The sequence below is a fragment of the Rhamphochromis longiceps genome, linkage group LG14 (genome assembly GCF_057381845.1).
Source record: "Rhamphochromis longiceps isolate RC_006_pf linkage group LG14, R_longiceps_female_GT1.1, whole genome shotgun sequence".
NCBI classification, from domain to species: Eukaryota; Metazoa; Chordata; class Actinopteri; order Cichliformes; family Cichlidae; genus Rhamphochromis; species Rhamphochromis longiceps.
Genome location: NC_140570.1, coordinates 34,421,273 through 34,447,265, shown reverse-complemented (window position 1 = coordinate 34,447,265; position 25,993 = coordinate 34,421,273). Strand labels below are relative to the sequence as shown.

Below are 25,993 nucleotides of genomic sequence, written 5' to 3'. Positions count from 1 at the left end.
GTCTAGGCAGGTCACTGTAACCTAGTAATGAAAGGCACCAGTGCCGGTTTCCTCTTAGCACAGCCAGCAGAGCCAAATGCAAAAACGTCAACAAATGCTCCCCACAATTTACTAGCAGGCAGACTTTTATTGTTCTCCATTTTCTCTACATCTTAATTCAGCACATCTCTGCTAGATTGTATTTACCAGACATTTTACAGCTGTTTCCCTTTGTTTTGGTGAATCTCCGCAATAATTTAGTTTAGTTTTAATGGTTTAAACTGTTTGCGTTTCTTTCACGATGGCTAAAATTCAAATACTTCATGGGGACTGAATCTGAAGAGCAGACTAGCCCAGAGCCCTCCTCAATCTAATATTCAATAATTCTTGTAAATTATGCAGTCAAATATAGGCTCAGTGATTCAAATCAGCTTATTCCAGATCAGAAGTCTGAATCTGTTTTTTCACTGGCTCGGTATGTTTTTCTCTCTTCTGTCCTGTAGTCTACCCCTCTGTTGAACCAGGCTGGCTCCAAGCAACATACGAGGGAAAAACAGGTTTAATCCCAGAGAATTATGTTGTCTTCCTCTGACAGGTGGTAAACTTTGCATCTTTTCATGGTATCCATGGAAAACAAATCACACAATGTGCTTAAATCTCCCTATTATTATACTAATGCATATTATGCATTTTTAGCAGTTATCAAGCAGGTTAATAATTGCTTAAACAGTGCGACAAGTCCAAAGATATACCTCCCTTACTGTAATGACTATTGTGTGCTTCTGGAGAATGGACATTATTGTTAGATTTAACTATGTTGCCTGCTGGCTGCACTGAGTGACAGCGTTCACTTACAAAATCACCAAACAATATCATATCCCATTTCACACATTTTATTCTCAGAAAAATATCATATTTTAACTTCCCATTATATTAGCAAAACATATTCATCAAGAAGTTAATGAAAATCTGCTGTCTCATAAACATTTGTATTGACTGTAATTTAACAAGCTGTGATTTAAAATGAGAAGATCTATTTGAATCTAATAGAAAAAAAATGTATAATGGGTTTGCACCTTAATTTTCATGTTTTTGTACTCTGATCATTGCTCATCCACTGAATCTCCTCACTGCTGCAGTGCACTTTCTGGTTCAGTAGCTACACGGTACTGTAATGTACATTAAAGTTTGTAAGTCTTTTTCTCTGTAATTCCACATCAAAAGATATTTACTTCTAATGACATTATTATTTTTATTATTACTATACACTGCTCACAATGATATATATCACATGTTTGTTTTATAATGTTACAAATGAATGTTACGAGAAGTGTCCTTGATACACCGGTGTACTGGTAATGACAACTAGACAAGCATAGCGTTAACAAATAAAGTTCTATTTCTGTCACAGCATTTTTCTAAAGAAATGTTTCTAATTACATAAAAAGTTAACTTCATTGATACCGTTTAAGAAAAGCATAAAAGAAAAATTAACAACAAGGTCACTTTGAAGTAAAGGGTTCTCTGGCTAGCCAAATTGTTTCTGGGAGTGCATTTTTAGTTTCGCTGTTGCCAAGATCAGGATGTTCTTTTCTTTTCCTTTTACATGTTAGGAATGCAAAGCGGCCTTGAACAGCGATGCCGGACTTGTACTCCCTTAGAGTCTGAATTTGCAGGGGCAAGTTATATCATTGAAATGATATTCATATCCCAAATATGTAACATTTGGCATCCTTTTATATACTGGAAGTTTGATGCCTTGGAGACATCTACTGTATCCTGACAGTGCATAAACATGTCTATAAATAAACTTAAGCATGATAGACCAGTTGTCCAAATTTCTTTGCTATAGTTAGTGAGTGGAGATAAAGCTTTGTAGCAGTAAAGTTCTCCTCAAGTGTTCTTCCTATCCATAAAGACATGACAATAAATTTTATTTTATTTTTTACATTTGGACCCTTTAATCTTGTCAAGCCAGTAATGTTTTACTTCAAATTTGTCGCATTTCCTGGCCAAAGAACTCAGAAGTTGCGATAACTCAGGAGAAAATGTGGTTATTTTCCTGAATGGTCTGGATTTCTTAACAGTGCAACATTAATGGTAATAAACATGTTTGCAGTTGTCACTTGCATCGCATTAAGATCCCATTATTTACATGTACATTTATGTTGATGCAGATATGGATGTAAATTAAAGCTGGTGAGCTAAGTTTTGTTAAGAAAATATGGCTCATAGGTCACTTTTCGTTCTTATAAATATTTTAAACAAAGTTATTTTAAAGGTTTCACCTTCCTTAAGTAGGTATGGTGAGTTACTATGCTGGTATCCTGTATTGATTAGCCTAAGTCACAAATTTCAATTTATTCTGCACCTTTCCTTGAAAAATGTTAGCATTTTTGTATTTATTTTTTATTTGTTTTGAATACAAAAATATCTCTAATGGTTTTCTTAAAACCTACTATGTTCAAAGCAAGTTTTATACACAACTTGTAGGAATGGAAATGGTGGATACACCTGAATAAAACATAGGAACTTTATTGATTGATGCCTCTAAATGTATAATTTTCAAGATATGTCCCTGCTAAAAACATTTTAAGAAACCTGGTTTTCCTGTTTAACCTCAAGCAAATTAGAGGCATTTTGGCAAAATGAAGGCTCTGAAGAATCCAGTAACAATGGGATGAGTAATCCAGACACAAGCTGTCTTCACAGAGCTGCAGTATCTGTGTTGGCAATGTCATTTGCTGTGGAATAAGAGGGGCCTCACCATGCCAGCAAGGACCTTGGGAAGCTGGGAGGCAATGACCTCTGACATCATCTCTGGAAACTCCACTTTCATGGCATCTGCCTGGATGAAGGTACTCAAACAGAACAGGTTGATCTTCTTTACTATCTGTTAAAAAAGAAACATCAATTTGTGTCTTGGTAGTTGTTAAAGTGGCAAAAATATATATACGGTTATACTGAGCTCTGTGGGGGAGCCTACATCATGAATGGCATCCATGAGTTTGGTGAGGTGGTAGAATCGCTGGGAACTTGCCACGATGCCCTTCTCCTTCATTTGAATAGCCTTGGTCAGCTCCCGGATGTAGTTTTGTCTCATTTCATCAAATGCTGCCTGACTTTTTAATCCTTCAAGAGGCACTAAGTGCAGAGAAGATATTTGCATATTTAAAATTGCACTAAACATTTCAAAACGGTATTGTTAGAAGAAGTAAAGAAATACTGGGGAGATGTTATGCAAGTACCAGCCAGCAATGATTTTAAAGGTAAATGCCGTTAGTAAAACTAGGATTGATAGCAGTTGCTACATAAATCTTGTCAAGATGCACACTGCTTTTATAAAAATGTCTTTATTGTGCAGTGCAGCTGTAACTGATCATAGCTTAGTTTGTAAGTCTCCTTAACAGCGTAAAATAGGGCCGTGCGATATGACCAAAATCTCTGATTCAGTTTATTTTGAAAAGTCTCAACGGGATCTTGAGCTTTATTGTGAAAGTTTTAGGTCGAAATAACGACAACGCATAAAAACAAGCGCTTGTCTGTCTGTAGTGTGGTTATATTAAATATAAGAGAAAGAGAGAACTTTAAGAAATTAATATAGCCACTACAGTGACCATCAAAATAATGAAAAAATATTGCCGTAAACAGTTTATTTTGTGACACCACGAAACAAACGATAGCGTAAAATGCAACGATAGACGTTTTTATATCGTCATTCCGATATATATGGTTATATCGAACAGCCCTAGCATAACAGTCTTACCTGTGTTGAGCAATATTATGGCTTTCATGCAAAGAAACTCTTCGCGTGTAACTTGAAGATTTGCAAACTCCTGAGGAATAAACTGTATCGCTAGACAGAGGTCGTAAATTGGAGATCTCCTCATTTGCTCCCTAATGGACAAAAGCACAAAATGGTTTACGTCTCTGGATAACCAGTAGACTCTTTCTCTACTGAAATCACTAACTTATGGATAAAAGAGTTCATGAATCATCACCAACCGAAAGCCATCTTCAATTGCCGATGACTGTGGTTACTTACTGGCTAAGAACCAGATCAGGTGCAAAGTACAAATGTTCACCGGTGACATTCTGAAAGGAGCGCCACCCAAGAGAGAACACCATCATGTTCATCCACGAGTACTGGATGAGTGTCATCTGATCATTGATGTGTAGATTACGAAAACCTAAAAAAAAGAAAAAGAAGAACATTTCATTCATAACATTTCTTCTCGTATATATATGGTTTTCCAGTAACAGTAACATTTTTGTCTCAGTAGGTGTTTACAGTCATGTTAAACTATATTAAAATTTCCTGTCAAACACTTGACTCGGTGACAATATTCAAGGCATTACAAAGTCTTCTATCTTGGCGTTTAGGACTTTAGACTTCCAACAAGGCCCGCCACTAGATCCCCATGACAACAACTGTGATGGCCCTGAGATGCAGAAAGCTGTTACCTGGGAGAGATTTTGACCACTTCACAATCCACATCAGCTGTTTCTCACACAGCCTGTTGAGACTGGTGAGCAGAAGATGGGGAGCATCAGCCTGGGAGCTGTCATGACCAGAGTACACCACCTCTGGTTCGATGTTTTCAAGGATGTTGAGCATTTGTTGGGAGACTTGTAGCTCATGAATGCCTGGTATGTAAGACATGGGAGTCAAGGCTTGGCTGTCACCGGGCATGGTCATGTGGGACCGGAACATCAGGGATGGGGTCAAACCTGTGTCTTTCAAGGCCCCAAAGCGCTTCAGTTTCCTCCCTGTGACGTGAACATAAGTTCTGGTTTGATCTAATGGGAAACCACTAAATTCGTGCCAATAAGACATTTGAAAGAGTAAAATATCCTGAGGGGTTTTTTGTTGTTTTTTTGAGTCATGATTTTCTTTTTAATCTAAACATGCAGAATATTCTCTTTGGTTTTAATCATGGTTTCTTGGGACTACATGATAAATAAAACCAAATGATACCTCCAAGCATCATTCCTGCTTGATAGCACTTTCGAAGGCGACACGCAGGGCAATTTTTTCTCCGAATTTTGTCCACAATGCAGTCATTCCGCCCAGCACAGAGATAGCTGTGATGGCCTGTTGAATGAATAGGTACAGACAATGCAAAACATTTTTAGCAGTTCTCCATTCCAAATATGTAGGAAACGGGAGAGGTCTTTAATAAGAAGAGAATGTGTTGAAGAGTTCTTGACTATTAGCATGAATACTCTACTCCACGCTGAGGCAGCACTCTGGCAGAAAATTAGATAGAGGCAAGGCTGTGAGGACAGAGTGACATGGCCACGGTGAGACATAGTGGCTCTAATATATCTCACATTGAAAGATAACAGGAGAAAAAAAAAACTCCAAGTGGAAGAACAGGATGTACACTAGTAACTGTGATACTGTTGCTAATAACCTTTAACAACTACCACAAAAGGTCATTATTATTCTTTTAACTTGGTTTTAGGAAAAATTTATAAAGATTAACATAGAAAATACATGTCTAAGCACTAAGAGAGATTTTTCATTTGTCTAAATATCGCAGTATTACGTTAGTAGTACATTGTGCAGCATTTTAAATGAGGGACATGAGGACAGAATCAAAAGAAAGAAAAAAAAAATATATATATATATATATATATATATGATTCATACACACACACAAACACACGCACACACATATACACACACACACACTGTGGTTATTTTGACATTTGTTAAAGATTTTCTTTGCTCACCTTCAACCGCTCTTTTAAAAAATACTTTACAGCTCCCACACGTTAAGACTCCATAGTGGCAGCCAGATGCCTCATCACTACAGATCATACACAGTCTCTGGGGTGGCATACTGGGGGGGAAAGTAAATATATGTGAAGAGAAAAAATATTCAGACAAAGACTACTGAGCGCTGTGGACTCCGCACTAGATAAAATATTTTTTGTTACATTCAGAAATACCTAGAAAACCGTTAGTCGTTGTAAAATGATAAAGTATGTGTTGACAGTTGTGTAATTAATTAGGCTACTCTTTGATCCTCGAGTTACACGTGCCAACATTCACACCTATCCAAACTGTGTTAAAAGTTTTGCGACACTGTTATGATTAATATAATTAAGATTCTGTCGGCAGTTATCACGCTGAGTAGTAGTTACCCGGGGAATGTGGAGAAAGGAGCTGGGTTCCTCTGAGGAAGAGTCTGGGTCTGGTTCTGCATCACATTGTAGCCACTAGTTCTGAACGGGTCCTCGTTTACCCCCGCCGACTGTCCCCAATACTGGGTCTCACCTGGAGATGCTTGCATCTGCCAACGAGGAACATCAGTCTTATATATCGACAATTGCCCAGCTGTTTGCGCGTTGGGATCGAAACTTGTCGATTCACCTTTGCTAAGCCCTAAGTGCTGCTTCCTGTCGGTGTCAGAACAGGTATCGAGAGCGGAAATCTCGAGTGATGGATCAAAGTTGTGACAGGGGATGTCCATAATCACAGAAGGCTCCTTTTCATCTTTGATGAACTTGCAAGCCCCGGAGGTAGAGGGGAGACCTGCGCCTGGTAAACTTTCGGATGCGGCCACGTTTGTCCTCTGAAGTTTAACAAAATCCTCCCACGGAACACCATCACATTTAAGATAGTCTCTGTTACGGTCATAAAAATGTTTTGCTCCAAGTGAAGGATCGACTGTGTTACAGTCTTTAAAAACTGCGCAGTCAGGGCTTGAATTAAGACCTTGGATCAGTGTGTTAACGTTTCCAAAATTACGCACAGAGGACATGCAATTTAGAAACCGTGAATCGGCCGGCAATTTTGTATTCGACCTACTGTATCCAGCTTCAATCACGTCACTTAGGCTTGTTTCGGTGGAATCAGCGACCGAAGTACTGTTGGTGCCCATCTTCCCGTTTGTTTTATTCTCCATTTTGTGAACCTCTAAGCGCACAACAGAGAGTGGAGGGCGCTCGGAGGTTGGAAGGTGTATGATAAGCTGTGATTTGGTAACCTTCCTGTAGTCCTCCTCCCCGTGGAAAAAGGCAGTCACTTGTCTTTCTTTCACACGAGGTCTATTCCATTAATATATATCTATATTTTTTCACTTCACAAATAAAATGAAGTTTTGGCCAATGTTGATGAGAGCGCAACTACGACCCCCAGTCGATAATCTCGGCAGATTTATAAGCATAACCTTGTGCTGGTAGTAGTCATCTTTAAAAGTCACATCGATTGTTTTTATTCTTGTTTCACATATTCGTAGTATTCCTCATTCTGACTATAACGGTCCTCCAAAGGTCGCCAGGGGAAGAATCCAAGACAAGACATCTATGTGGTTGCACTGCGCTCACACCAGACTTAAACAACAGACCAAAGAGGAGAATCAACAGTGCATCACTTCAATGCCAATGGTCTTTTGTCTCCGCCCTACAGTTCATGAATCAAGTAAAATATGGGGAAGGCATTATTACCAAAGGAGAAAGTACTATAAACTCTTATCGCCATCGGAAAGACGAAGATAAACCCCAGTAACTCGCAAAATGGATAATCATTTTCAACATCACCCTTGTGATTTCTGCTAAATCACAAACTTTTGTCTGTTTTATAAGTTTTCTTCAAAGGAATATTTTTTATAACTTTAATTGACTGTTTCCTTTCTCATATTTAATAGATTTCATAGTGCTCGGAAACTAACCCTGCGTTTAAGCATCATCATTTTACTGTAGACAGATGAATATATAAAAAGACTTTGATAAAGTGAAGACTATCACCCATGTGGCCATCTAATGGCTACTGTTTATAAAATTGCCCTTTACCTTGAATTACTTTTTTGTTTTATCTTTAGCCTCAACCTTGTTAGATATTATAGAGGGTTTTATTTTTAAAGGAAATGTGAATGTTGCTGATGCATGTCGTTATTATTCACACAACGACCTTGGCCCCTATCTCCTGCGTCATGTTTTTGACAACATCAGAAACAATTCTCATGCTGTAATTGTTCTTCATATCTCCATAATGTGTTCTTTAATGTGCTGCAATGGCCTAGTTTTCTCACAAGTTTTTAAACTTTAAATATAGCTCCCATTGACCACCAACAGGCTTCGAAAAATCCTCTCATTTAATCAAATTTTGAATATTTCAGACACATGGGTAAATTTCCTCGGGATGTTAATGTTATAGATTCTTCTGGTGGTAATTGTATCAGTTTCGCTGTTTTATAACAGCCATGTTATAAAACTTGGTGTAAATGCTTCACAGCTGCATTATTCACAGGCTTGGCAGTTAAAGCCTGTTTGTAGCTTTTAGTCTTTCTGCCTCACTATATGGAGGCGAGCTGGATGTCTACATGACAGGTCACACTGTTCTCAGATATTTTGCCTAACACCAAGCACGAGAGAGCACAACAGCATGTGGTGCAATGATTTTAAAAACGCATAATCTCTCATGGGATGAAGATAACCCGCAGTAACTTTAATAACATTAAATAAACATTATACTCGGGTAATTAATATTTTGACAAAGAACAACATTTAAGAAAAAAGTTTTATAGAGTTTTGAACATCAAGCCTGGAGTTGTATTGATTAACTGAAGTTACATTAAAGAAAAAGTAACTACTTTCCTCCAGCTACACTGAGCGCAGTTATCAGAAAGAAGCTTAATTGAGTGTTGCGACTGAGACAATCAAACATATCTTTCTGTTTTATCTGAACCGCTTTCTGGTTTTCAGCACCAGGTGAATTACCTCCAAAACAAATCATGCAGATGACAGCAGTCAACTCAGAACTGTAGCCTAGTCAAAGCAACAGGAAAAGTTACATTACAGTTCCTTTATTGTAGCAATAAGCAAACTGTTCAGACACAGGCACGGAAAAAAAATCAAAAGACAAACAAATTAATAAGTTTACACAATGGAGAAAATGGAGGAATTTTTTTTATAATGAATACAAAATATGTAGTTTTATCAGCTAAGTTGTGTCTGAAAGTTGTGTGTTAAGTCTGTGTCACAGAAACATTCGGCCTTGACTGAATCCCTCATTAATGAGAACGATGGAGTGTGTCCAGTAAATACATTTCTAATCTTTATTGTTTTTAAGAAACCATATCCAGTGTATGCTTCTGCTCTTCTTTCTGCTTCGCATGCATTACTTCTTCCAGCTGCCTCATGAGCTCTGTTAGTGTCTTCTTATCGTGCTTCTCCCTTTCCAGGAGCTCAAAGCGAAGACTGGAGATGTCATGTTTGATCTCTTTCAGTTCACCTGAGGAACAGCAAGTGAAAAGGATAAAATTGTGTTTTTTATGTGATCCTAGCATGAAAAGTAGCTCAGAAGAACTTACCTTCATTCACTTCATTGTTATCTTTATCCCTCTGTGCTTTTAAGATGTATCTTTTAATGAGACAATTCATTATTTTCTGTAATAAAGTAACAAAGTCATGATTATAGTTTTATTCTGCTCTGTTAATTATTTCCCTCACACAAGACACAATTTGGACTATTTGGACTGACATGTTATGGGTCCTTATGTGTATATACAGCAAATTTATTTTATGCCTTATACTGTTTCATAGGTATGATTCCATAGATGACACCAAAATAAATGACAAACTTTGCACTTTTTATGTGCACTTGTTTATGTATGCAAAACCTTAATCAGGAAAGACAATTTACTGAAAGCTCCTTTATTAAGCAGTTATTGGAGATTTAAAAAAGCTTTACTTGATGACGGGTTGGACAAAGAGATGTTTCCCCAGCCAGATCGTCCTGTCGTCTTAACTAAGCCAAAAACAACCAAAAGAAGAAGGTGTTAACATAGGTACTTACAACCCCAAGCTGTACCTATTAATGTGACAAAAGAAGGCCCTGAGGCCCGCTGAGATGATATATATTCCAACTAGTACATTCAACAAAATTGAAAATTCCTTGATTAAAATGTTGTTTCATCAAACGACACTGGTGGTGCCTCACATTGTTAAGCTCCATCTCATTGCGTGATTTTTTTGTGTGTCTGCCGGGAGGTACATTCCAGATGAAATCCTTTATACTCAGCAATAGACAAGATACTGATTTTGGGCAGGGCACAAGATTGAAGGGCACAGGCAGTGTGCCACTATGGTCAAAGTAAGAGAACCAGAGTTTAGCTCTTGCAAATTTCCACTCGACATCTGCATCATCCTGCAGCAAAAAAAACAAAAACAAAAAAGATGGAAATTTAAAACGCTGATAAATTTGGCAATCGGGCTTAAGATATAGTACCAGTCAAATCAGTTCTAAATTAGAAATATCAGTGATGAAGTTGTACCTCAATTTCTTGGAAAGAGCTGTTAAACATAGCAATGAGCATATTCAGCAAGACGACCACCATGATGATGTTGTACACCCCGTACAGAACGTAGCCTACATTCTCAATGAACTTATGGTTGATGTCAATCACCACTGATTTCACTTCTGACAGCCCAAAGATGGCCCAAAATAATGTTTTAAAACTCTCTTCAAGCCTGGAGTAATACAGAAATCAGAATTTAGTATAGTTCAACCATTGTGCCATATTTATTAGACACGTTTTGTGTGTAAAGGAAACATTTGATCATATTTTTCTAAAAACGGCGTTTTTGAAGTCGTTTGACACTTACGTTGTAAAGGCATCGTTGTGTTTGGCTCCAAGGTAGTATGAGTACAGATTGAACATTCCTACCATGAAAGCCACAAACACTGTTACGAACACCACCATGAATTTAAATATGTCTTTCACCGTCCTTCCCAGAGAGATCTGCAAAGGCCCGAAGCGCTCGTTGGCGGGCAGGATGTACGCAATGCGGGAGAAACTAAGCACAACAGCAATTGCGTAAAGGCCTTCGGAAATAAGCTGCGGGTCTGAGGGCATCCAGTGGATTCGAGCTAGGAAAAAAGAGAGAGAGAGAGATGCTGCATGTAAGAACAGGTTTTATGATCTAAACTTTGTGTCTGTTAATATTATTACTTGTGTTAAGATTTATAAATCAAATACCAATAAAGATCATTTTTCATTTTAATGATGAATTTTAAAAAATTAATTGGGCTATGAAGATAACACCTAAAAGTTTGTTTGTCTCTTTGTCCAGTGCAACATTAGAACAAAATTAAAATCTAAGACCAGCAACCTTTTATTTTAACAATGTAAACAAATATTGAATCCTTACCCATAATACCAATAACACTTGAATTTTTTTGGTCTACACTTACCAAGCTGGAAATACTGTATTTCAAAGGGCAACGTCATGTTGGACAGGCTAGTATGGTGCTTGTCAATATAACACTGGGCTGAATATGCATGCCAAAAAGCCATTAATCTGGCAGTGAAAGACGTCATAAAAATGGTGAGGATGCTAAAGTCTAGAAGGTTCCAGGGTTCTGATATGTACTCCCGGATGTCCTGGGACCAAATGTTGTTACATTCTTCCCAGATCTTCCCTGTGGAGAAAAAAAAAAGTGATTGGCAGTCCCATTTTTGCTCTCTTATATGAAATAGTGTAATAAAATCTTATCATGTACAAACAGTATTACTAAGATTTGGATAGTATTTACATCACATAGGAATTTTTATTGCTGTTACTGGTAAATCATGTTTGACATGGCTTCAAAGTCTGGTCTGTAGTTTGAGATTTTCTTGGTGAATGTGGGCAATTTGTATCATAGCAGATGTGTGAAGATTAATAAATCTTGAATGATTTTGATGTTTTTACCCTGACATGCACAGCAGTGTAATATTATGAGGACCCTGACTAAAATAATGAGAAATCCATAAGTATATTGGTGAGGGACAAAGTGTGTTTACGCTTATGACCTATGACCCAAGATATGATGAGAATTTCCATCCAGGTGAAGGGCGTGGTCTTCATACGAAAAAGCTGTGAAGGGTAATCATGGATGGTCATGTTGGGCAGCAGTGAAGTTCCCTCAAAGCGGTCTGCTGCATTCAGGACCAGTAGGCAAAGAAATATCATGAAGGAAGCTGCATGCGCCACAAACTTCAGGAAAGGGCTGCCCATAAGTTTTCCAAACTGAAGCGAGAGACAACAAACAGAACAAAACCTAAAATCACATTTTTTTTTACATATTTCAGTGATATATTTTATACATCAAAAGATACATGGCAGTGCTTAAGCCAGTCATAAAAACTGAAACATTGATGATGAGAAAAACTTCACAGGAAACTAAAAAAGTCAGCGCAATCCTACATTACAGCTTTGTTAACTTAGTGTTACCAGAATTTGGCAATTTAAAGTTCAGCAGGCATAATGCAACATTTGTATGGCAGGTTATTAGGTTATGTGCAACTTTTTTTGTAAACTAACCTTACTTGATGGTGCTATCCAGTAAATAAAAGCCAGTATAGGCAACCCAAGAGCTACACCGAGAACAAGAAGAATCTTAACTGCTGTTGTTTGCTGGTGGAGTCGAGATAGGTTTTCATACCAGATGGAAAGGAGTTGCTGTTGGCAGTTTGGATGTGCCACAAACTGCCTCATTTGAGTTTAAAGGTATGTGTTTTTTGCGTGTGTGCATGTGTGTGTTCATGCAAGACAAAGACAGACAGACAGAGACAGGAAGAGAAAAGGATTACTTTACACACTTTACATATTCAAACATGAGGTTGATGAAGGATGCAAGATTGATTAAAAAAAAAAAAGTTAAAGAGTGCTCATGTGCTTACCTTCTTAACCTCATATTTTATTGCAAGTTTTAACCTAATCAGGTTTTGTCTGTTCGTGGTGTCTGAGCTACGATATGATTCTTTGTCCCCATTTAAAATAGCCTCCACTTCCTCTGTGTTTCGACACAAATCCAGGAGCCCCACCACAAAGTCTTTACACTGCATTGACAGGTTCTTATAATCATTCTGTAACAGAGAACAGCAGCATATGCACTGTGAATGAGTGAAGCACATAAACAGACTGGCAAAAACATCAATATGCATCCTGAGTGAACACTGTAATTACTGTACCTTGAACTCTTTCTCGGTGTTGGCCAGAACTGCAAGCTCATTGCTCAGTTCCAGCGCTGCCATCACAGGATCTTCACTGGAGAGACAGAGATATGCCGGGCTGGCTAGACCTTTATATGCATTGATGCGGGACTGTGAATGGCTGAAAGAGTCATGCCTCCGCTGCTCACTACAGGTCTTGCACTGACAGTAGTAGTCATGGGGTCTTTCTATCCTGGCTCCCTTAAGAAGAAGTATATGCACTATTTCATACTCTTGGCACTGGCAAGCCAGAATGATGGGAGTGATGTCATGAGAGAACCGTGTCCCATCCTCATCATAGGAGAAAAAGTCATCATGCATCTCTGCCTGGCTGGGGCTGTTAGTCAGCCTTTGACTGTCTGCAAAAGCCTCGTGGTTCAGTATGGCCTCTACTATGCGAATGTAACCTTTACTGATGGCTAACAGCAAAGCATCTCCTATTCTGGCGAGGTCTTTCTTCTTTAGAAGAAGTCTGGTAAGTTCTAGATGCTCATTGGCAACAGCCAGCTGCAGTGCATTCTGTCCCATGTAGTTGACACAGTTAACATTGAGTTCTGGCAGCTCTTCCAACATCCGCCTCACTTCAGGGATATTGCCATATTCTGCAGCTTCTAAAAAAACTTCCTCCTTCATAGAAAGGCAAGAGGAAGAGTGAGGATGAAATGGGTAACCGGCCCCCCAAAAAGCTTGTCTCCGGGGTTTGACCACAATTTGTCTTAGCATCGTGGCTTTCTCTTCATTGCTCCATCTAAAAACAGGTAAGTGTATTTAGTCATATGATCTTTAACACAGGGTTACAATCACATTTTAGGTTTGTAAAATTATTTCTGTAAGACAAAATAGAACTACCTTTTCAGCTGGTAATCCCTCCTTTGCTAAGGTAAGATTAATAATTTCTCTCAAGGAAGATAAACAAATATTCTATTGCTTTAAAGGATAATTTTTACCTTATATCACAAAAAGGGCTGGACAATGAGACAGCAGTGATCCAACCAGTGACTGAACAACAGTGTGCACAGTGGGTCTCTGCTGATTTATAACTCACACTAAATGTGTGACACCACCCACAGATTCATCATCTGCTCTCCTTCATTTCATGGGAGGACACTGACCATTCAGCCTCTGCTGGATTCACATGTCTTTTTAATTTAGTTACTGTTGAATAATCCAAAATAGACTATACATAACACCACTTGCTGATCATGGAAAACTTAGAACGTGTTACGTCTTAACCACAGACATTAAGCTGAGGTCATACCTGATGACAGTGACTATTTTTATTGCTAATTAAATCGCCATTTTTAAAAGAGAAAATCAACTTTCTGCTCACTAATTACATTTGAATAACAAGGTTATCTGAGGAGCCAATTGCTTCAGCACAAATAACCACCATGATGACAGAAGTTGACGATGTCCAGTGTATTCAGTCATAATTAGTGACATTAGTAACAAGATTTTAAGTAACTGAGCAATCCGTTAAATGCATGCAATACATGCAGAATTTGTTCTGATAGAGGGGCAGATCGTTTATATTTGCGAATACAATATAAACTGAATATGTATCCTGCTGTTAGGCCAGGGAAGGTGAAAAAATCCTTATTTAAACCGAAGTGGTTTAAATAAGGATTTAATAAGTGAAGATCAAAATAATATTTGAAACATATTTTCTGGTGAACTTTGTTTCCCTTCCTATATCATCTAAAGAGCTAGATGGAGAAAACAAATGAAATGAAAGATTTCTGTAGCATCGTAAAAGTAGCAATAACATCGATATTATGGAAATATAACAATATCATTATCTGTCATATATATATATATATATATATATATATGTAGAGAGAGAGAGATTTAAAGGGAAAAAAAACACGCGCTTCACTAACCTTGGGAAATACTGCTCCATCAGATGATTTATTAATTGTTTAATCTTTATGACCCAAATCTGCTTCGGTCATCGAGCTCATCCTGTAGCCTCTGGACCTTCTGTCAGAGTGGCTCTAACCCTGCGTCCAGTGTTGACTCTTGAAGCTTACAGTGCTGCATTTGCACGCCCAAAGGGCGTTTTTCCTTTAGAATTTCCTTTGAAATATGGGTATTGGTGTGGGTATTATATTTATCTATTATTTACTTTATTTTCAATCAATCTTCCCGTAAGCCCCCTAAAGCAAGATATTAAAGCACTTTGACAAACTGGGACTTTGGATCAGCAGAATCGCTCCAGCATAACAGGTTATGACTTAAACTGTAGCCGAGGGCAAAGGGATTATATGTAATTACCCGAGTGCAGGATAGCAGCAATATCATCACTATACCCATATACAGTGTTTGACAAAGTAAGAGATAAAGCAGCGGCCCACTCATCCATAAAATGGCATACACAATCTGGAAAAAGCAGATTTTCAATAATCCTCTTAACTTCTGTTTTTATTAAAGATAAAAAGTAACACCAGCCCATCCTCGTATTTTACAAGCCCTCCTCTAAGAGTAGATATAAAAGCTGAGTAAAAACATTTTAACTATCCCACAGAAAGTTTTTAACATTAAAATGTGGATACCTTTAATTTCCAAATGTGCCTGAAGGCGACATGCACGTCTGGAGGAGTCCTGCGCCCTCTGCTGGACATAAGAAAAACAATCACCTCTCTTGGTTGCCAAGGAGTCGCGTCCTCGGTCGCTATCATGGAGCAAGCGTACACAAACACGGCTGTGGACGTATCAACTTATTCGGATTTTTGTTCTCACTCTTTTACACAAGACAATGAGGCTGTTACTGGTCAGGGGAGGTCGCAACGATGTGGACATTTACGCTACAAGTTTCACTTCGCCCTGAAAATGGTTGAGTGACTTAATCCGGCGTACTGCCGACGTTAGCTAAAAAGGACAAGTTAGCAGCTGCTAGCCGATTGAACCTGTACGTCTGCTCGGTGTCAGCGAAGATCAGCAGCCTCAGAGGATGCAAGTTCCACAAGATCACTTCTTCTACCATTCGTATCCTACATGCATGAAGTTATTTGTGTTATAGAAATGTGTGTCGTGCACCCACGCTCGTTTTAAAACAAATGTAGAGTTCGGTAATGACCCAACTTGAAACTTTATTCGACCTGCTTGTATAATTCACGAGAACTTAATCATTACTGATTATTACTTTTACGCGACACATATCCTCTGACTACCATCAACAACTGCTCTCCTCAGCTGATGACTACCAGATATTCGAGGTTGAGAGATCATGCAAGTCTCGAGAAGGAGAGACGGCTTTTGGTTGAAGAGCAGAAGATATGCAAATCCCGAGCACGCAAATTCTCCCTGGAAACCAACCGACGCAGAAAGTCAGTTGTCAAATGAATATATATTATTTTTATTGTTGGACTAACAGCAAAGTTTCATCTAAACAACACACTTCTGTCCGATTTCTATAACCTATAACCTATAACGCTCCCATACCCATTTAGAGAAATATGTGCAGCCCATTTAATTTTGCTGGTGTTCAGAATGGGCCTCTGGTTCTGTCCTTGACTTTGATACTTTATAGGATCAACTGTGCAGACAGGATTTCACAATGTAGACCTGGAAATAGATCTATGTTTCCAGAGAGGTGATTAAAGCTTGACTTCTTTGAATGCTTAAAGCTGCAAAGTTTATCCCGATGAGGTTCAGATCCCTTGCACCTTCTAAATATGTGTTTCCATAATTGGGACCTGACGCTGAGAGGTCCTGTTTTTAAACCTAGTGCACTAAAAGCATGTTATAGCAAGGATGGCTGTAGGCAATGGTCAGGCTTATTGCGTAACATCAGAACAAGGCGTAACCCAAGAACAAGAGGAACCCCACAAATTAGATTTGTTCCTTTAATGGAGGGGCAAATTAAACTGTGGATAAGTTTACCCATAAACATTACATAGATTGCATGAAATACTATATCTTCACTTACAGTAATACATTTCAGTTTTATTTTTAGACAGCAGAATTGCAATCTTTAACATGATTTTTCACACGTAAAAAAGGCAGCATAATTAGGCACAATGTTGCACATTTAAAGGACAGGTGTAACTCCAGTTCATGTATAGTTTAATGACACATTTTCAAAAATGAATTTTCAGCTACTATAAGCCTTTGTAAATACAGTAGATAGAGGTACTTCTCATGGCTATTTAATACACTACTGCTTCTGACATTTTAAAAAGAAAACAAAGTGGAATTTTATTTACACTATTACTGTTGTTACTGGCTTCACCAGTGAACCCAGGAGTGAATGGTGTCTTTAATTTATTAATGGCTCTGCTGAAAACATATCTCTAGGCAGGGACTCAGGTTTCTGTTTAGCCCAGACTAGATTTAATAAATTAAAATGTGCCCTAGGTTCATTCTCTTCCCTTTTTCATGGCTCAGGGCTTTGGATGAAAGACGGAAGCAGTGGGATGTGCAGGAGCAATGCCTAAGAGACCGCATCCTCCAGCAACGCAGACTGCAAGTACAGGACGCAACTGAGCGTTTCCAAAGAGCACATTTACCCCCTTCTGAGAGGCGCCGACAATGTTAGTAGATTATACAGTTAGCTCCATATATATTTGGACACTGACACAAGATTTGTTCTTTACCTGTTTACTGAAAAATATTCCAGTTATAGTTGTATAATGGACATGGACGGAATGCGTAGACTCTCAGCTTTCATTTGAGGGTATTCACATTCAAGTTGGATGAAGGGTTTGGGAGTTTCAGCTCCTTAACACGTACCACCCTCTATTTCACTCAACAGTCTTGACATATTTTGGTTTATTTGTATGTTTTCCTTTGTGTCTCATAGCTTTTAAAAGAAATGTTGCAAATATTGAAGATGCACTCCATCAAATTCAAGGCACCTTGAATTCGCACACTCGGCAGTCCTCTTTCTTGTCCAGCAATATAAATGTTAATGGGTAAAAAAGAAGCAGATTTAAACTTCAACCATTATCTTACTGCATACCAAAAATAGCCAGTCACTGCTTATTTATATTCTCCTTTCTCTTTTAAAGAAGCTGCTCCCCATCTCCTAAGCCACCCACAGTTTCTAAATCCTCCCACCGCCAAGCGCTTTCTGCTGTGGAGGCCTACACAAAACTCCTCCTGGAACAGAGCAGAATAGAGAGCGAGCACGATCACAGTCCACAGGTATTTTGTTTTTGTTTGTTTTGTTTTTTTTTTCATTTCAATGTGCAGGAAACAAAACTTTAGTGTGACAGCCCTTCTGCTTTTTTCGAGGCCACAGTTTCTTTCAGTTGGCGCTTAATTGCTGTGGAAGCTCTGAGGCTGTACTTACTGCTTGTACTGCTTCTACATTTTGGCTATATTTTTAGTAATTAAATAAAGACAGAGTGTAATATGCCATGTGTTGTAATGCCATATTTAAATAATTGTAGAACCTGGTAAGGACCAGATTTATGATGATTTTGTTTTTCATTTTTCATTTTTTTATATATATATATATACTAGCACGACTGAACGAATAATGGGCTGTTTATAATATTGGGGAAACCTACCTCAGTCACCTGAGACTGAAGAAGTCACTTGGATGAGTGTTGAAACGTTTCTCCCACTGAAAACGTCCAGATGAACAGAATCAATCTTGGGGGGATTCCACTAGGTGGCAGCATTGTAACAAACCTTTTCCTGCAGTAACAGTCCCTGTGGATGCTACAAACTGTAGCACCCTCTAGTGCAATGTGTGTATATTAATAGCTGTTTCAGAATGTATATTATTTATAACAGTCTTCATTTTCATTTTGTGAAAAAAAAAAAGATCAGTGGCAAGGACGCAGGGGAGGTCCTTGTAAGCACTGATAAGCAACAGGCATGCCTGTACAGTTGTAAAATATATTATTTTCCACTTATCAACTCCTCTCTGCTTCCATTTTCCAGGGTAGCCACCTGTCTGATTCTTGTCTTTCTGAGAGCCTTTCAAGTAAGGATAGTTTGGAAAATGAGGATTTCAACCACCTCACAAAACCTCTGCAGAGTTCCTATTCATCACTCTTGCTTGGCACAGAGAGGACCCATCAAGACCTAAGAAAGCAAAATGACTTGTGTCATCAAACATCAGACTTCTCAGCGATGATGCTTCTCGGTGATAACTTAGTCCAAGCAAATAAGCGGCATGAACCAAACCAGAAAAAACTAGATGAATCTGGATGGTGTAATAATAAGATAAATGTTTCTAAAGCCTCGTGGGAATTCACATCTATTGAACAAAGACTTAAGACAGAGATCCAGCCTGCTCTGAACAACTGTAATTTATCAGCTCATAGTGAAAATGTTAGTGCTGACCTAGAGCCCTATGAGATGAAAACTCGACAGAACAGCCCCGGTGGCAACATCATTATTGCAAATATAGCTGCTCTTGGCAACGCAGCACTCGATTCTTCCTATCCTAAACAAGAGGGCCTCTTGGCTCACAAACAGGAGAGGATCCAAGATGACAGACAATTAAAATATCCAACTACAGAAATTCCTTTGCTTGCCAAAAATAGCAACAGCAAAGACATTTTGTTTGGGGATCCCCCAAAGCCAAATATTTTCTTGTACAACAGTACAACAGACAATTTGTCAAGAGAAAGCGCTCTTCAGCAAACAGGAAAAGAAAACAGCGCTCTGTCATCTCACAAAGAATGCAGTGCTTCTACAAACAATCTCAATAAGGTTACAAACTCAGACTCCAATACTAAGAAGCCAATAAATACAAAACCCATGGAGCATACCTGCTTGTCTAATATTCAGTCAGATACGTACAAGTGTCTTGAATGTCCTGAGAAGGAAGTCGAGAAAATACCTTTGTCAATAGAGACGTCTGATTCGGTATGTGAGGTCAGATATAGTAAGGGAATTCTTAAAAAGCAGTCCAAATACATGGATTCCACTTGTGTGTACGGCTCAGGGAATTTGATTTTTGCAAAACAAGTAGCTTTAGCGATCAGGGATAGTGTTGAATTAGCACGGAGAAAAACAAGGGACCTGGGGGGCAATAACACTGTCAAAAAGAAGCTGCGTTGGTTTGATGAAGTGCATGTGGAAAAAGAGAAAGATAAACAGAACAAAATGAAAGGCAAATCCTTCAATCTCTGTCAACCAAAAAACAACTCGAACGACCACCAGCTAAGCCTTAGTGCGTTCTCAGGGACTCCCAAGACTGGACCCGGCATGACCCCTGCAGCCTCCACTGGTTATCAGTTTACAAAAGAAGCTTGGGCAGATGTTCAAGTCAACTTGCCCCAGCAACAAACCGATGAGGTCAAGGTACACCGCAACAGCATCAGAGCCAGTGCCCCCAAGGTCCCTCGGAAAGAGCACTTTGGCAGAGCGGGTCCTGTTTCCTCACGAACAAGAAAGGGCACGGTCATACGACCTCAGTCTGCCACCGAGGTTAGTCAGATTGCCAAAACCCAAGGGAAGGTCATGGTGCCACGTCCACCTCCTCGGATGGAATCTGCGGAGGAAAAGACGCCGTGCATCACCAAAATTCCATATGGCAGGGATCACGCGAGCGCCATCAACAAACGGGCCATGGCTGTTGAGCAGGTCCTGAACAAGAATGACTCAGAGGGCCATTGCTCAGCTAAAACGCATAAAGAAAGAACAACAGAAAATACTGTTTTAGACACACCACTGCCACCGTCATACGCCTCCCCACTTTCAGAGGGCATTGTGACGAGCATGCCCAGTTCAAGTCATCAGGACACTCACCACTACAGAAGAAGGGGGGGGAATGCATGTAATGAAAAAGACTTCTGTTTAGATTGTACTCCCACAGATGAAGAAATTTCACAGCTCTGGCATGGCGTCCGCAGTGCCTTAACCACAAAGGATGGTAATGTATATTTTAGCTGACAGCACTACACACGGCTTAGGGTTAATTTGAGTGCCTCCAGAAATTTTAGTTGGTTTTTTTTCTACCTGTTCAAGTTCATATTTTACATTTTATAATGTAAGTAGTAGCTACAGTACTTTGAGCGTAAAGAGGAACAATCTTTAATGCTAATCCAGTCCCAGGATGCTGTTTGACTGTGTTCAATAGTACAAGTATGCAGAAAATAATCTGCATGACATTTGTGAGTTTTTATGACTATTTTTAATCATTATTCCACTTTTTTATTATTTGTAGTAATAGGCTGTGCTTCAAAACATCCAACTGCTTTTTTAAACTTTAAAAACAAATTTTACATGGTGTTCCAGACAGCACAGTCTGGAATATGCTTGTTCTTGTAGTTATGATACCGGTGCATATGTTTTCTTTCAGCAAAACTGATACTGAAAGCACCAGCCCTGGAGAGAGGGCGAGTCTTAAGGAAGCCCTGTACAGAGAAAGGCAGACAGGCTCCTGGCTCAGAGAATAGAAGACTTCATCAGATCTCTCAGGTACATGCGTGCAGTTGCGTAGTTGCCCTGTGGGAGGTGTGAGAGTAGTTGGTAAAGATCAGTAAGTGGGTGTGTTTGAACTTGTTTTGCTGTTCCTTTTATGCTGTCCAAAGTGTTAATTTAATAATTAATGGTGCCAAAGACAAGCGTTAGGGATAGACATGAGTTAACGATACATTTTTTTTGTCATCACAAATAAAATAAGACTTAATTCATCTCTGGCCTGCATAAAAATTAAGGTTAATTGTAGGTCAGACTAACAGAATAAAATAGAATAGAAATCTTTGTCTTAAGCTTCCCAGACAAAGGGAACAATAACAACGAGCAGTTAGTAAAAAGCTAATAACTGATGTTGACTTAGTGACAGTTCATGTGTTGTGAGTGTGTGTTGTTTTTTGCAGCAAACAAAGCAAACAGCAAAGCTGCTCAGAACATTACCAAGCACTTACAACTCAGCCTTTCCAAATGAAGGTATTATGTTCTCTGTTTGTGTTTACATTTATTTTATAATTCAAGCAAATGTTGAATGTATTAGTTTAAAAAAAAGTTACTCTTCTGTCATGTCTTATGCTTTATAAGAGCTTTCTTAACATTTTCTTTTTTGTTTTCTAGTTTTAGGAAATATATATAATGTAACTTAAAAAACAGGGATATAGGAATTTAGAAATCTGATAGGACAGCTGCATCATGCATTAATAAGGTGAGAGTGTCTGCCTTTAATGTAATCTCAGATTTTGAGAGTGCAGCCCAGTTACACCTCGCTGAAGTGCATGCCAAAGGCCATCTGGAAGAAAAGGGTATAGTGGCTGCCATGGAGACAGTCCAAACACAGAGATCTGGAACAGTAGACCAGTACAGCCAACAGCAGGAGCTCACCAGCATTTCCTTGGAGGAGAAGAAAATTCTGCTTTGTCTGGATCGACTCAACCACCAGCTTCAATGTAAGCACTTTGTGAAGGCCGTTAAAATCAGGCCAGAATTTTTCTGACCTGTGTATAACAGAAGAGTATCAACATGATGTCGGTGCAGCGTAACCACGCCAACCTGTTACTATTTGCAGGTGTGCAGGAGCGTGTTGGGGGCAATACTAGCATGCATGGTCTTGTACTTAGTGATGCACCCTATGTAAGTGTTTAGCAGGGATTTATTTCTTTCCTCAACAGAAAGGGTGACTTTGTTGAAGATAATTCATTTCTTAACTTCTGTCTCCATTTTCAGACAAGAGAAGTGAAAGCATCAAACCATAACAAACACTGTGGATCCTCGGCTAACAATCACTCTCGATACCACCAGAAGTCCTGACTTGAAGCTTGTGTTCGCCACAGCAGTCTTGAGCCCTCGTCGGTGCACTTTATGCTGAAGCATGTTGTTGAAACAAGCACTTATTACAAAACAAGGAATTGTGTCTTTTTAAGTAACTAAGGATCTGAAATATAAACAGCCTTGAATTGCAAAGACAAAAAAAGACATATCAGCAGCCTTAGAGCACACTTAAGCTACTGACTATCAAGCAATCGAAGTCTGAAGTGCCTATTTAAATGAGAAAGGCTTTAATCTGTTTTTATGTTACAAAATGCAAAGATGCTCTTGTTTCAATCAATACATGACCAGCCCTGACTGCAAAATATACAAACACTATCAAATTGTATATGTTAAATGTTTAAAGGTGTACCATTCTGTATTTATTTTGCATAGTAACACTATGACTTGGTGGACTGTTTTGCAGCAGTTCAGCAGTGAACTGAATAAATGTTGTTGACAGTTTGCTGATAAACTCTGTGTTTGGCAGTGTTACAATCAGTGAATTGACCAAGGCCTGGAAATGGTTTATGAAAAGTTTTGCAGCGTTGAAGGTGTGTTTGTCTTTCTTTTATGGCTGTGGAAAAGATGATTATGGCTACTGGACTCAACCTACTGGCTTAACAAGCCGAGCCTCTACAGCGAGGTTTCTGCAGGTTTCTCTTCAGATTGCACCTATGCTGAATTTTATTTTTGCTTTAAGGCTTAATTTATTTAATATTGCCCTCAATCTATAGTAACATCAAAAGACAAAGCATGCTATTATTTGATACTAGTTGTTGTTTAAAGTGTATTTAATTAAAAACTTCTCTGTCTTCCTTGGCAAACAATAGGTTCATTGGGGGAAGACGCTGTAGGGATTATTGATGTGAGCTGCCCCTCCTTCTCTGGCGTGTCTGGGTTTGTCCCTCTGTCAGCCTGCTAGGACTTGTTCCAAGAGCTGAAGGAAGCCCAAGCTCATCTGAACAATGATGGGACTTTTTTTATAGCTTAACTGCAGGTTTCTTTGGTGCTCCAAGAAGGAGCTATAAACGGTAATGTGACAATGGTGTCTCATTGCCACATCGAGTCGTGCATCACCTCCTTGTTAGCTTACACCAAAACTGAGAACAGCAACAGAGGGAAACAATGTATTCATTTTTAGCATATGATTATGCCCACAACAGCAGATGCACTTTGACTCGTTACATTTGAAGAGATTCTCCAGTGAAACATACAAACTGTCCAATGTGGTTAATTGACAATGAGCGTCAGTGTTATTTCTACCCAGTGTGCATGAGACGATTATAAAGAGAAGAAAACTACTTTTATCTGAACTGATGCTGATATTTAACATATTTGAGTCCTACCTATTAACAAGAAGCTCTCTAGTAATGATACTTAGACTGCCCCAATAAAAAAGGAAAAAAAAACAACATAAGCGTGCACACAAATAAACACAATCATGTAGAATAAGTGTTCGTGTTCAGATAAATCACTGAAATTCTGAATATTCTGCTGTAGGTTTGCCCTGAAATCAGTTCCGTTTGGCCTGGCACCATTATTGTTCACAGCCATTATGCTATACAATGGTGAGTGTAATGAGCTTTAAGCCTTAACCAGCACAACACCCAGAAACTGAACAAGAAAAGGCAAGAGTGCTGAAAATAAGGGGAGACATTTTCACAGATGCAAGTTCAAGCTTGTGCTTTGGTCTGTTGTGAAGCTTAAGCTGTCAAGTATTTTGTCTTCTTTTGTTACAGTCCATTTAACACGCAATGAATGAGTGTCTGGAAAAGCAATATTGCATGCAACAAAAAATGACCGAAACAAACCTTGACTTTAAAAAAAATCTGAATATCTTTTGTAATAAGACAATATGCACATGGATGGAAGGTTGGAAATTGTGTTTTACGTGTTTAGATCAAATTTGTAATGATAACAATGGTTTTAATGCTCAGAAAATGAGTGATAGCTAAGATTTATGCATAAAGCTGAAAGATTGTAGGCAATAACATAGTTGTACGTGGTTTGTTCATGTTTAAAGGAAGCCAGAAAGGAAGGGATAGACACTGCAATAGTTTGTTTATTGGGATAAATACCGATTGTACACTGCAGGGGGCGTGCGAGCCTTCCACTCACTTGACTGTAGCAACAGTGTGTCAACATATCTGTAATAGCCAAACAGAAGAGCAAAGCGCTTTACACAAAGTGGACTCATACAGCTACACTTTCGATCACAGGTTGATTCTGCTTTATAGCGGCCATATAATCGTTTCTAGTAATATCCAATCGAGAGCAGTGAGGAGGATGGAAGGCTTACAAAAAGTGACCAAACTCGGCGTGGTGGGTGGTCCTCTTGGCGCTGCCGGGACACTGCAGTCCATCTCTTTAATGTGTCTGACTGCGTTACAATGATGTGAAAATGGCCACTTTCATTGAAACAATGGACATTTTTTTGACTGGCAGCATGTGTGCAAAGACTGTTTCCTTCATTCATCAAATTAGAGCAACTTTTAAAACAATAATCAAGTATTTCACAAATATTAAAAGTTCTCTCACTGTCAGCATTTTACTAATCATTTATTAGACACATCAAAGTTTAGCAGGACAAACATGAATTCCTACCAGTATGGTGGATTACAGCGATGTTAAATGTTTCTAAGATTTTGAAGGTGCAGCATTGTTAAAAAGTATTATCTGTCCAAAAGCATGTGGGTTGAGTGTGACTCTCAGTCTGTTAAGGAGGTTTACAGTGTCTGTGGATATTTAATAGATCTTCATAATGATGCATTCATGGATGTATGGGAAAAGCTGAAACAGAGCCTCTATATCCAAAGAGGGTGGATCTTGACAAAATGATTTCTCAATGGGAGAGGGGCTTCATTAGCATAACAATTGTGGGAACTGCATGGGTCTACTTTTCATGAGCACTGTAACAAAAAAAGAGAGTGAGAGAGAGACAAAACTGTACTATTACACATAGTGATGATATTTTTTTTTCTTATCTTTGCTCAGATTCTTGGGAAAGTGTTTATCTATATTTTGTCATAATGTTATAAATAAATCCTGCAAAGAAAAATGTGATCTGCCAGTGTTACTTTAGTCAGATTTTCCGTTTGCAAATGCACTTTATTGTAAGTTTTTATGAGCTTTAGTTCAATATGAATTTGATTTTCGTTTTCTTTTTGGTCCTTTATTTTCTTGTTTTTACACTAGAAAAACTTTGGTAACTTAAAAAAAACATGTACAAACTTGTACAAGAAAATGTCACTTTATAGCATCAAATTTGAGTTTAATTTGGTTACCCCGTGTTCATCTGTGTGTATATATTTTCAGTGCATCTGCAAGTTAGTTTAATGAAA

At 38.6% G+C, this 25,993-nt stretch overlaps 4 protein-coding genes across 8 annotated transcripts in view; 2 read left to right on the top strand and 2 right to left on the bottom strand.

Moving 5' to 3' along the window:
* Positions 1-2,194, top strand: part of arhgap42b (Rho GTPase activating protein 42b) — an 85,211-nt gene extending 83,017 nt beyond the window's left edge. The window contains exon 25 of one of the 2 annotated variants that reach the window (XM_085429225.1): positions 483-2,194. In XM_085429225.1, coding sequence (XP_085285351.1) covers positions 483-571 — 89 coding nt within the window. In that variant the 3' untranslated portion in view covers positions 572-2,194. The remainder of the gene's footprint in view (positions 1-482) is intronic. The other variant, XM_085429226.1, reaches the window with a different exon arrangement.
* A 323-nt stretch (positions 2,195-2,517) lies between these two features.
* pgr (progesterone receptor) lies at positions 2,518-6,911 on the bottom strand. Its single transcript, XM_085381090.1, has 8 exons — positions 6,133-6,911; positions 5,719-5,828; positions 4,958-5,074; positions 4,444-4,749; positions 4,025-4,169; positions 3,746-3,876; positions 2,966-3,123; positions 2,518-2,872 (listed from the first exon to the last, which is right to left on the bottom strand). The coding sequence occupies exons 1-8, from the start codon at positions 6,894-6,896 to the stop codon at positions 2,717-2,719; spliced, it is 1,887 nt and encodes a 628-aa protein (XP_085237216.1). The 5' UTR covers positions 6,897-6,911; the 3' UTR covers positions 2,518-2,716.
* Positions 6,912-9,033: 2,122 nt separating this feature from the next.
* On the bottom strand, positions 9,034-14,868 carry trpc6b (transient receptor potential cation channel, subfamily C, member 6b). The gene is made up of 12 exons (XM_085381089.1): positions 14,849-14,868; positions 12,948-13,716; positions 12,657-12,842; positions 12,298-12,462; positions 11,787-12,003; positions 11,186-11,413; positions 10,597-10,861; positions 10,266-10,461; positions 9,932-10,138; positions 9,683-9,739; positions 9,303-9,378; positions 9,034-9,223 (listed from the first exon to the last, which is right to left on the bottom strand). Exons 1-12 carry the CDS (start codon positions 14,866-14,868, stop codon positions 9,057-9,059), a joined length of 2,553 nt encoding a protein of 850 aa, XP_085237215.1. The 3' UTR covers positions 9,034-9,056.
* A 755-nt stretch (positions 14,869-15,623) lies between these two features.
* Positions 15,624-25,586, top strand: cep126 (centrosomal protein 126). Of its 4 annotated transcripts, none has more exons than XM_085380773.1 (11): positions 15,624-15,953; positions 16,175-16,294; positions 17,355-17,500; positions 17,770-17,881; positions 17,981-18,113; positions 18,861-20,802; positions 21,232-21,350; positions 21,752-21,821; positions 22,082-22,291; positions 22,411-22,475; positions 22,569-25,586. In XM_085380773.1, exons 1-11 carry the CDS (start codon positions 15,919-15,921, stop codon positions 22,650-22,652), a joined length of 3,036 nt encoding a protein of 1,011 aa, XP_085236899.1. In that variant the 5' UTR covers positions 15,624-15,918; the 3' UTR covers positions 22,653-25,586. The 4 variants fall into 4 exon arrangements, with proteins under 4 accessions (XP_085236899.1, XP_085236898.1, XP_085236900.1 ...); XM_085380772.1 differs by having other exon boundaries at positions 17,978-18,113; XM_085380774.1 differs by lacking the exon at positions 22,411-22,475 and having other exon boundaries at positions 17,978-18,113.
* The last annotated feature ends 407 nt before the right edge of the window (positions 25,587-25,993 follow it).

Excerpts from the sequence above, each read along its gene's own strand:
- pgr (XM_085381090.1), bottom strand. The coding sequence starts at position 6,896 with ATGGAGAATAAAACAAACGGGAAGATGGGCACCAACAGTACTTCGGTC. Across the intron at positions 5,829-6,132 it reads CCTTTCTCCACATTCCCCGG|TATGCCACCCCAGAGACTGT; the intron begins GTAACTACTACT and ends TTTCCCCCCCAG. Across the intron at positions 4,170-4,443 it reads GTGGTCAAAATCTCTCCCAG|GTTTTCGTAATCTACACATC; the intron begins GTAACAGCTTTC and ends TCTTTTTTTTAG.
- trpc6b (XM_085381089.1), bottom strand. The coding sequence starts at position 14,868 with ATGGAGCAGTATTTCCCAAG. Across the intron at positions 10,862-11,185 it reads AATACAGTATTTCCAGCTTG|CTCGAATCCACTGGATGCCC; the intron begins GTAAGTGTAGAC and ends CTTTTTTCCTAG. Across the intron at positions 9,379-9,682 it reads TTTGTCCAACCCGTCATCAA|AAAATAATGAATTGTCTCAT; the intron begins GTAAAGCTTTTT and ends ACTTTATTACAG.
- cep126 (XM_085380772.1), top strand. The coding sequence starts at position 15,919 with ATGCAAGTTCCACAAGATCACTTCTTCTACCATTC. Across the intron at positions 17,882-17,977 it reads AGCAATATAAATGTTAATGG|AAGCTGCTCCCCATCTCCTA; the intron begins GTAAAAAAGAAG and ends TCTCTTTTAAAG. Across the intron at positions 21,822-22,081 it reads CTCAGCCTTTCCAAATGAAG|ATTTTGAGAGTGCAGCCCAG; the intron begins GTATTATGTTCT and ends ATGTAATCTCAG.